Raw genomic sequence first — 11,595 nt, forward strand, 5'->3', positions numbered from 1 at the left:
TTTCTGGGGTTTCTGCCTTCAACTTTCAATTTAATTTAATTTTTTTTTTTTTTTTTTTTTTTTTTTTTTTTTTTACAACCAAACAATTCCAGGAATTCATGTCAAGTTTAGGATGTGATAATGTGAACATGTTTAATCTAGCTTCTCATGGAAAAAAAGCTACTGCTGCTGCATTTCTTTTATTTCTGTCAACATATCTCAGCTGGACAGAAAAATATAGAGTATCACTAGTTTAAAACCCGTGCAAAATTGCACGGTGATAGTAAATATATAGATCATCTTTCTATAGCAAATAATGTAATCTAATTGGTACAATAATTTGCAATTAGTATACATAATAAATAATAATCTATGTATTTTAATGATTAAGCTAATGCATAAACCTTAAACCATTAGATGTCGACCTGTCAAAATCTGACTCAACCCGCACGACCCGGTTTTTAGGGTCGAAGACCCGTGGCCCGAAATGACCCTTATTTCAGGGTCAAAACCCGACCCGACCCGTTCGACCTGTTGGGTCAAAAGATAAATAAAGAAATATTATTAAAATATTAATATTTTTATATTATATTTGAATAATAAATATAACAAATATCATTTTAATATGTTTAATTAAAATTTTTTATTAGAATTTAATTTTATATAACTTTTATATCATTAAATAATAAAATAATTATTAATATAATTAATAATATTATTAATATTAAAAATAATTTAATTTCAAAAAGTACGTTTTTTCGGTTAAAAATAATAAAATAAAAGACATCATAAAATTTTTCCAGTTTACCCTAACTCGTATTTTAACCCGACTTGGCCAACCCGTTTGACTGGTTTACTTAAAAGTGTTCGTATACCACAATTTTATGCCGCTGTTTCTAATACGATGTTTTCAAAATTACACCCATATTTGAAATCTTTAATCCCAAATATATAATTCATCGTTTACACCCGTGTTTCGTATCATGTTACTGATTTCAAGCGGAAGCAATTCATACCAATCCGCCACGACTTAAAAAATTTTGAACATAAATATAAATAAGAGTTGACCATGGAGAAAAAGCCGAAGTACTCTCAAAATTTTCATTAAACTGCTCACATTGAAACTTATCATGATGATATTAAAGTAAATTAGATGAACAATCTCAAGTAATACGACTAATTTTAATTTTTGTATCAACCTATCCTATCAAACAAATTTATATATCAGTACGTAGTAGCCCCGTATAACAACTTGCTATAATAACGTTTTGTCGGGTCAATTTTAAGGTTGTATGGTTTTCGATCGGGTCCTTCGGGGTCGGGTGAACTACGGGTCAACAATATAAGATCATGTTTAGGTCAGGTCACATTCTATTGCTGTAAACACTGATCAAACTTAGGTCTCAGGTCAATGAGGTTGGTTTAGCCACATCTAATAATAATCACGGAGAAATGGAAAAGCCATACGCGATGACTTTACTGAATTGATATTGTTTCTTTCTCATTATTGAGGTGAATATCGTTGATGTCATATTAATAATGCAAATTCTCATTGTAGATAGGCACTTTTCTTCCACATTATAGACGGGACATAATATCATTATTTTAACGACTAAATATTACCTCTTAGAAAATTGTTTTGGTAACTTTTTATCAAAAAATAATTACATTTTATTGTAAATGAGTCACATTTACTTCCGTCTTAAGCTCGAGACGAAAAGTAACCGTCTTAGCGAGACTTATTGGATTAATAATCAGTTGATGAATGCAATTGTTTTATCTTTACTACCTTAATTAATCAAGGTACGCAGGACTCGTGAAGGTACTTGCAATATTACACATAGTTTAGAAAACAGTAGCAAGTAATCGCAATCATCGACACCATCTATAAACACCTAGTTACAAACACAAAAGAGCAACATAAAAATAATTATTTAAGATAATAATAAAGTGACAATTTAAAGCTTTATCCGAAATTCAAGGGAAATTTGTACAAAAAAAAAAATCACAGTAGTATTTTGAGGATTCTTTGCTCAGACTCACTACATTAAACATATAGTTGCTCGAATTTTATCAGTTGACATGGTCAATATATACAATGAATATGTATAGGCACAAAATCTCATTTGTGACGGCATGTATCCGTCACTTTGAACTGACGGATACCATTTTTCCTCACAAATGACCCAAATAGAGGAGAGAGGGAAGCACATGGGGTGCCCCCACCTTGTCCCTCCTATCCGTTTTGTGAGTGGCATTATCCGTCACTTGCTCCGACCCGTCTTCAGCAAGACTAATTGATGTATAGGATTTGACGACAAAATAGAGTAGCATAAATAAGACTCTCATATGCAAGATTTATATGTATTCAACATCAACTTGTGCATCTAAACACGATAGATATAAACCAAATTACAATTCTAAACATTAACCTAACTTTTACTGATAATAAATTAGCAGGATTTTCTTTTAACCAAAATAGAACGAATAAAATGTACATGATTGAAATTTATTCTCTCAACTAAAAATCCTTGATTGATGAAAAATATCCATGAATTCGCAAAATTAGAATGGAAAGAGAACAAACATTAAAAAAACTGTACAAATGAATCCAAGATGAATAAAACATTAACAAATACTCCGTATAAATCATTGAAATAAACTTTGTACCCAAGTTCTTGAAATACATGGAGAAACATTGAAATCGTTGGTGCTTCGCAAGACTATTGAATATTTTAAATGTACATGGGAGAGAGAATATGAGTGATTAAGGCAGAAATTTAGAATGGTGAAGAAGGTGGCTACCGAGACATAGGTAGGGCAGAGTAATGTTTTCTTATTGAATAGTGTTTTAGACTTTTAGGGTTAACTTAGGGGAGCAGGAGAACTTGAGAGTTAGGCGGGAAAATAAGCTCTCAATGATTGACACGTGTCCAGTTAAATATTTAGTAGTTCTTCTATTATACTTATATATATATATATATATATATATATATATATATATATATATATATATATATATATACTAGTATTGGTGCCCGGCTTCGTCCGGGCTACCTCTACTTACCATTAATTTTTTTTTTTCATTAAATAAAATAACTTAAAGTTGCATAACCTATACATTTATCATTAATTTATTTTTTTATGACATATCCTAAAATTACAATGAAATAAATTTTGAGACAAATTCACCACTCCCGCTATTAATATTTTACTCTTATTAATGAAACAATAGTAATAACATTTCACTACTTGCCCGTAATCATTGTTACTTTCACAACTCCTGCCGTAATTATTGTTACTGTCACTACTGCCACATTAATATTGATAATTTCACTACTTCCGCCGTAATTATTGTTAATTTCACTATTGTCGCATTAATATTAATTATTTCACTACTCCCGTTGTTGTTTCTACCACTTTCACTAATCTCGTTGATAATATTATTATTTTTACTATTCAAATGAGTTATTACTATCATATAACTATATCCAATGTTACTATAATTTTTTTCTTTACTGACGAAATTACTTTTACTACTTAAGCATGCAATTTTAAGATGATTCTATATTTATATAAATATATTATATATATGCATTAAATCAAATCGAAACAATTATGCAATATTATATATTATGAAATCTAACTTGAATTATTTATAGAGAAATGTTAAATACAACCTACTGGGTTGTATTTAAGCATTAAATACCTTCTAATTTGGATATTAACTTAGGAATTAAGAACTAAGTTACACATTAACCAATACAATTAATGCTTATATCAATAATTTATTTCCTCTTTTGGTTTCTTAAATACAACCCAGTGGGTTGTATTTATCATTACCCATTGCATAGATTTTAAATTTAATATATAATCTTATGATTATCATAATTAATAGCATAAATGTACATGTTTATACTAATTAATTATTTTATTTTAACTAGTATTGGTGCCCGGCTTTGCCCGGGCTACCTCGATTTACCATTAAATTTTTTTTTCATTAAATAAAACTACTTAAAGTTGCATAACTCATAAATTTATCATTAATATATTTTTCTATGGCATATCCTAAAATTACGATTAAATAAATTTTGAGACAAATTCACTACTCCCGCTATTAATATTTTACTCTTATTAATGAAACAATAGTAATAACATTTCATTACTTGCCCGTAATCATTGTTACTTTCACTACTCCCGCCGTAGTTATTGTTACTGTCACTACTGCCGCGTTAATATTGATAATTTTACTACTCCCGCCGTAATTATTGTTACTTTCACTATTGCCACATTAATATTGATTATTTCACTACTCCCGTTGTTGTTTCTACCACTTTCACTAATCTCGCTGATAATATTGTTACTTTTACTATTCAAATGAGTGATTACTATCATATAACTATATCCAATGTTACTACAATTCTTTTCTTTATTGAAGAAATTACTTTTACCACTTAGGCATGCAATTTTAAGAGGATTATATATTTATAAATATATTACATATATGCATTAAATCAAATCGAAAGAATTATGCAATATTATATATTATGGAATCTAACTTGAACTATTTATAACCTACTTATATTATATTTTTGTATGTTAAATAATTAACATATCTATACATCTAATAAACTATTAAGTTTAATAAAATTGCATAGATTTTAAATTTAATATATAATTTTATGATGATAATAATTAATACCATAAGTGTGCATGTTTATACTAATTAATTATTTTATTTTAAGGAAATTAACCATCTCCTAGTATTCTATAAATATTTAGGAAAATTACCAAACATGTTCTTTCTTTTAGTCTCCTTGAAATTGACCATCTTAATTAATTATTTTATTTTAAGGAAATTGACCATCTTAATTAATTGTTTTATTTTAAGGAAATTGACCATATTTTAGTCTCTTACTAATATTTAGGAAAATTACCAAGCTTCTATATAATTTAATTTTAACCCAAACTATATAATATTTGCATTGTGATCCCTTAATCGGGTCCATCACACGGTGCTAGTGATTTAAAACTATATAGTATAATTAATTTGTATAACTTTCTTTAATTACATTGAAGTCCCTTGGTTTCTGGATTTAATATATAGTATTGATTGATATAGAATATAGATAGATATATAGATAGATAATTTAATGAAAGATCTATAAAAGGTGAAATTTAGTTTTTAAATATAGGTAAAAAATCTTAGGGTCTCAAGTAAACTGAGTCTCTCAGATTAGAAGGTAGTGGTTGTGTTGCGGGTTTCCTCGCTATTAAAAAATAAAATAAAAATTAAAGGATTGATACAAATGTGATTTCCGAGTGTCTCAAATCTCAGTAAGTGGATTATACATCTGATGTAGTACATCAGATGATATAATTTTTGAGCATTAAGAAAAAAAAAATTGAGTTTTAATTTAAATTATTTAAGTTTTATTATAAAGTTTTTGAGTTCATTTACTTGAACATTAATCTCAAAAAATTACTCCCTCTGTCCCGGTCATTTGTTGTCCTTTTCCATTTTGGGGTGTCTCAATCATTTGTTGTCTTTTCTATTTTAAGAATGAACTTGATGGGTAATTTGATCATTCTCATTCAATTTATTCCACTTGTCATTTAGTTATTGACCTTTTTCTCATTCCTTGGTCTTTGTGCCAAAACGAAAGGACAACAATTGATCGGGACGGAGAGAGTATATTATAACTCAAAAAAATTACATATAAGCTCAGAAAAATTTGATTTTTAACGTCATAAAATTAAAATATAATTTATAAACTCTATAAAACTAAAAAAAAAATACACAAAAACTCAAAAACTCTTTAAGTATGAGGTAGTACATCTGATGTACAATCATTTTTCTCCTCAAATCTCATCTAAGAAGGTAGTGGCTGCGTTGCAATTCCCTCATCATTAAAAAAATAAATATTCCCTTTTATTCTAAATAACTTACCTATTTTCCTTTTCATCTTATTCAAAATAACTACCCTATTTCTATTTTTTAGCAGGTGTTTGTGGACCCAAATTTAATTGTTTGATAGGATAGTGTGTTTATGTGGTACAAATTTAATTGTAAGATGGGGTATTATGTTTTCTTAAATTTTGTGCATAAGGGCAATGAAAAAGTTTATTTAAAATAAAGATGAAGGATTGACGCAAATGTTTTTTTTGGCAACGGTAAAATGTGAATCACTTGCTTTTGATTTTGGTATAAATGACATAATTTGGGGATCTTTCCAAACTAGTCCAATATTGCACCAACAAAGATCACTTGAGTTTCCGAGAGCCCAGCTCGGTTTGCCCCTTCTTTCAACCATCTTGGTGGCGGGCTAAAAAGAAAGAAAATAGGTAGGAACGCAAATTGAGTAAAGTTACACATTCTCATTATAGACGGCGCATATCCATCTATAGCTATAGACGGGCCAAATATCCACTCAATTTAAGCAAAACGGGCCAAATGTCACCACCTTAACGCCAAATGTCACCAGTGCCATTTCCTAAGTTACCACGGGTAGTTTATCACATGGAAATGGTACTGGTGACATTTGGCATTAAGGTGGTGACATTTGACCCGTTTTGCTTAAAGTGGTGAATATTTGGCCCTTCTATAGCTAAAGACGAATATCCCCGTCTATAATGAGACGCTTTGGTAAAGTTATCATTATTTCCTAAGATAAGCAGTTCAATTCTCTCGCCTTGTTTAATGTTTTAACTTTTACTTTCTCTCCTAATGTCAAAGAAAAAAGAGCTAAATGCACTTCAATAGTTAAGCCTAATCAATCACTGTTCGCAAACCGGTCGTCATAGCACACTAGCAGGTCGTCAATTATTCCCAAAAATAATACTCCGTAATATACTAGGTAGTATCCCGCGATTCGCGCGGCCTGTTTTAAAACTTTATTATTATAATTAAAGAAAAAAAATATAATTCATATATGACCTTTAATATTTTTATACTTATAAATAAAAATAAATTAATTTTTCTCAATTTTTTTTTATGTTTAAGTACAATGTTTGAATATAAAATACATACACTTTTAATTAAAACTAATAAGTGATAATTAATTACACCTGCTGTAACACTTTACTCAAAACATTCATTGGACATGCCAGAATTATGGTTGAGGTTAAAATGGGAGAGGATCTACCTGATGTGATTGAGTTTACTGATGAATTGGGTATTGATCATAGGCAGATAGTCCATTATGAATGGAAACCTGTCATTTGCTTTGAATGTAAGGGGCTTGGTCACGTTGGTAGAGATTGTAGGAAGAAACAGGCTATTGGGAAGGGTAAGGGCAAGAAGTAGTGGGTACCTAAACAGCCACAACAACCTAAACCAGCTACTAATACTGCAGTGGCTATTCCTGATCCTGCCCCCTCAGTAGCACCTATGACTCAGGAGACTGCTAGCATTATGCCTACTAGATTGATTACTCCAATCCCCGTGTCTTTTACTCCTTTCTCTACTACCAGGATACTTACTAGGTTGACTAGGCAAGAAGGGACACATGTAGGGACAAGAGGGAGGAGTGTTATGGAGGTCCTGGAGCACTCTGTGCAGTATAGACAAGTGGTTCAGGAGGACTTGGGGGGTGAGCAACCAAGCATTGAAAATGGGTAGTATTGGCTTTTGGAATGTCCGTGGTATGAATAATGTGAATAAGCAGAAGGATATTAGATGGTTTCTGCATTCTAATAATATAGGTCTTTTTGGTTTAATTGAGACTAGGGTTAAGAGTAGCTCTATTAATAAAGTTCATCAAGGCTTGGGTTCACAATGGGCTATGGTGAATAATAATTGCTGTCATGAAGGAGGAAGAATTTGGCTTATCTGGAATGATATACACTATAAAGTGGAAGTCATTAACAAAATGGATCAAGTTATAAATGCTCATGTTACTTTTCTGCCTACTGGTGAGGTTTGGTGGCTATCTCTGGTTTATGGTTTTAATAGACTAGCTGAGAGGATGCCCTTGTGGCAGGATCTTATTCATATGAAAACAATGGTTAATGGGCCTTGGGTAGTCATGGGGGACTTCAATAATGTATTGACAATGAATGAGAGAATTGGGTCTGAGGTCTCTGATGCTGAGGTAAGGGACTTTCAGCAATGTGTTGATGAATGTGAGATTAGAGATATTCCTGCCCATGGTGCATATTATACCTGGAACAATAAGCATGAGGCTGGGGACATAGTCTTCAGCAGGATAGACAGAGCCATGGTAAATGATGATTGGCTGTTGCAGTTTCAGGATACTATCACTATGTTCCATCCTGAAGGATTATTTGACCATTGCCCCTATACAATGGTTCTGCATCTTGAGGGTGGGTGTAGGAAAGGTAGTTTCAAATACTTCAATATGTGGGGGAAGGATCCTGAATTCCTATCTGTGGTCAAGAATATTTGGGAGCAGCAGGTGCCTGGCTATAAGATGTTCCAATTTGTGAAGAAATTGAAGGCTTTGAAGAAGCCTCTGAAAGATCTTAATCATTCTGCATTTTCCAACATTGAGACTACCACTAAAGTAGCTCTAATGCTATTGTACAATGCTCAGGAAAAGTTGCATATTGATCCCACAAATATTAATTTGCAGCAGGAAGCTCATAATGCTGCTAAGGTCTATCATGAGAGAGCAGATGCTAGAAGAAGTTTTCTTGCACAGAAAGCTAAGGCACAATGGCTTGTTGAAGGGGATGACAACACTCACTATTTTCATAGTGTTATTAAAGCAAGAAGACTTCATAATAGAGTGCTAAGTATTTTGGACATGGATGGCACCAAGCACATTTCTGCCAGTGCCATTGAGGAGGCTTTTGTGGTGTACTACAAGAAGCTTTTGGGCTCCAGCAAATCTGTCCAGAGGGTACATGTCCCTACTGTCAGGATGGGGAGGTTGGTTACTGAAGATCATTGTCAGTTGTTGACAGCTGAGGTTACTGATCAGGAGATCCCTGATGCTTTGTATTCTATACCTACTTTGAAAGCACCAGGGCCTGATGGGTATAGTTCTCAGTTTTTTAAGGACTCTTATGAGGTGGTTGGGAAAGATCTGGTAGCTGTTGTTCAGGAGTATTTTGTTTCAGGCAAGCTGCTTTCCCAGATTAATGCAACTACCATCACTTTGATTCCCAAGAAAGACAGACCTGAGATAGTGGCTGACTTTAGACCAATTGCATGCTGCAATGTGGTTTATAAAGTTATATCCAAGGTCATTTGTAGTAGAATGGCTAAGGTTTTGCCTGATCTGGTGAGTGAGAATCAGAGTGCTTTAATTAAGGGGAGGGATATTGTTGACAATATTCTTATTTGTCAGGATCTAGTCAGATTATATAAAAGGAAAACATGCTCTCCAAGATGCCTTATGAAAATTGACCTCAAGAAGGCATATGATTCCATTGAGTGGGCATTCATTAGACAGATGTTACATGCTTTAAAATTCCCTTCTAAGGTGATTCAATGGATCATGGCTTGTGTGACCACTCCTTGGTATACTCTGTCTCTGAATGGCAACAGCTTTGGGTACTTCCAAGGGAAACGAGGCATAAGACAAGGAGACCCATTGTCTCCTTTATTGTTCACTGTGTGTCTGTGTGCATGGAATATCTCAGCAGGGTTTTAACTAATGTCACTGATAATATGGTGTTCAGTTACCATCCCCTATGCAGAGCACTAAAGCTAACTCACCTTTGCTTTGCAGACGATCTTTTAATGTTTTGCAGAGGTGACAAACCTTCTATTACTGTATTGCTAAGAGCTTTTGCTACCTTTTCTGTTGCATCTGGCCTTGAGATGAAATGTGAGAAGTCTGATATTTATTTCAATGGCATGGGTGAGTAGACTGGTAATGATATCCTCAGACTATCAAGATTCAAAGAAGGACAATTTCCTTTTAGGTATCTAGGTATTCCTATTTCTCACAAAAAAATGGCCATTGGGGATTGTTCTAGGTTAGTTGAAAAGATTGTGGTGAGGATCAGAAACTGGGGGGCTAGAAACCTCAGTTATGCTGGCAGGCTGGTACTTGTGCAAACTGTTTTATTCCAACTCCATTCTTTTTGGGCTAGAATTTTTATCATTCCTCTAACGATTATTGACAGGATTGAGAGAGTTTGCAGGAATTATTTATGGAGTGGTGGTGACCAGTTTTCTAAGTCTCCTCCTGTGTCTTGGGAGAAAGTCTGTAAGGATAAAAGGTATGGTGGATTGGGTATCATTGATTGCAGGCTGTGGAATGTAGCTCTGATTGGGAAATATGTGTGGTGGCTAGTGAGCAAGGCTGACCACCTCTGGATTAAGTGGGTGAGTCATGTTTACATAAAAGATCAGGAGTGGCTGGATTACCAACCTGCTAATAACTCTAGCTGGGATAATCAGGGATAGTATACAGTTTCTAGTGGGTATGATTTGCTGCAAGGGGATCAACAGAAGGTAACATGGAGTCCTCTAGTCTGGAATAGAATGAATGTACCCAAGCATTCATTTATAGTCTGGCTGGCTGTCCAGCAGAGACTAGTAACTAAGGATAGGCTGCTCAAGTTTGGCATTATAACTGATGCAGTCTGTGATATGTGCTTGGCTCATCAGGAAGATCATCATCATCTATTATATGGTTGCCCCTTTAGTGCTCAATCTTTGGAACTGTTCGAGAGATTGGTGAATATTAACATGCCTTTGGTGGGAGTCTTTGGAATGGGGACTTCACCGGCGTTGTCGTTCTTTCTTGAAGAAGCGGTGGTGCTTGCTGCAATGGTCGCTTTGGTTTATCATATTTGGACTGTACGTAACAAGTGCAGAATTGAACTCCAACTTCCTCGTCCATGTAGGGTGCTAGCTGATGTTCAGGCTACTGCTAGACTACATAGAATGATTAAAACTTAAGTGTGAGGCCTCTTGCTTTAGTTGTCTGCTTATGATTTTGTGAGGCAAAAATGACGTTGTATGGTGACAAGATTATGTACTTCCTAATTATTATTAATATAATTCACAATTCACCAAAAAAAATTAATTATGTATGATCAAGGTTTTATAATAAATTTGTGACTTATCAAATATCATATTAATTAAAATAAAATGTATTCGAATAATGCAACAATCAACATTAAGTTCCCAAATTATATCATTTTACGATATGTTATGTTCTAAATCAATTAATATTTGTTCAAGATGATGTGAATATAGTTTTATACAATTTTTAATTTTTTATGTATAGCATGTGATATTTACGCATCAAACGTATATGATCCAAATGTTTTGATTGTATCTTACTTGTGTTATGTATCAAACATACCTATAAGAAATTTGCACCTTTTTTTTAACAACTATATATAACGATATTTAAGAGTTTACCTGTTAATAAAATATATTGAACTTTCTCAAATATTATTTTTTGAGGTTTAACTTCAAAATATTTAAAAGATAACATATAAAACATTCAACAAAAATAGTCAATATTTTATATTTGACGTATACATGTTTAGTTGAATAAATTAAGGGGAAAGGTAATTTTTTTTCTACATTTCATGTCGTTTATAATACTATATTACTCAATAATCATTACTTTTATTTTTATTATTCAAATCCACTCGCGATCGATATGTACATATGTAACACCCCCT

General features: G+C 32.7%; 1 protein-coding gene across 1 annotated transcript; it reads left to right on the forward strand.

Moving 5' to 3' along the window:
• Nucleotides 1-10,438: 10,438 nt before the first annotated feature.
• Nucleotides 10,439-10,858, forward strand: LOC141640270 (uncharacterized). Its single transcript, XM_074449121.1, has one exon. It carries the CDS (start codon nucleotides 10,439-10,441, stop codon nucleotides 10,856-10,858), a length of 420 nt encoding a protein of 139 aa, XP_074305222.1.
• The last annotated feature ends 737 nt before the right edge of the window (nucleotides 10,859-11,595 follow it).

The sequence above is a fragment of the Silene latifolia genome, unplaced genomic scaffold (assembly GCF_048544455.1).
Source record: "Silene latifolia isolate original U9 population unplaced genomic scaffold, ASM4854445v1 scaffold_75, whole genome shotgun sequence".
In the NCBI taxonomy this organism is placed as follows: domain Eukaryota; kingdom Viridiplantae; phylum Streptophyta; class Magnoliopsida; order Caryophyllales; family Caryophyllaceae; genus Silene; species Silene latifolia.

Bases quoted from the DNA above. Each gene is read 5' to 3' on its own strand.
- LOC141640270 (XM_074449121.1), top strand. From the start codon at position 10,439: ATGAATGTACCCAAGCATTCATTTATAGTCTGGCTGGCTGTCCAGCAG.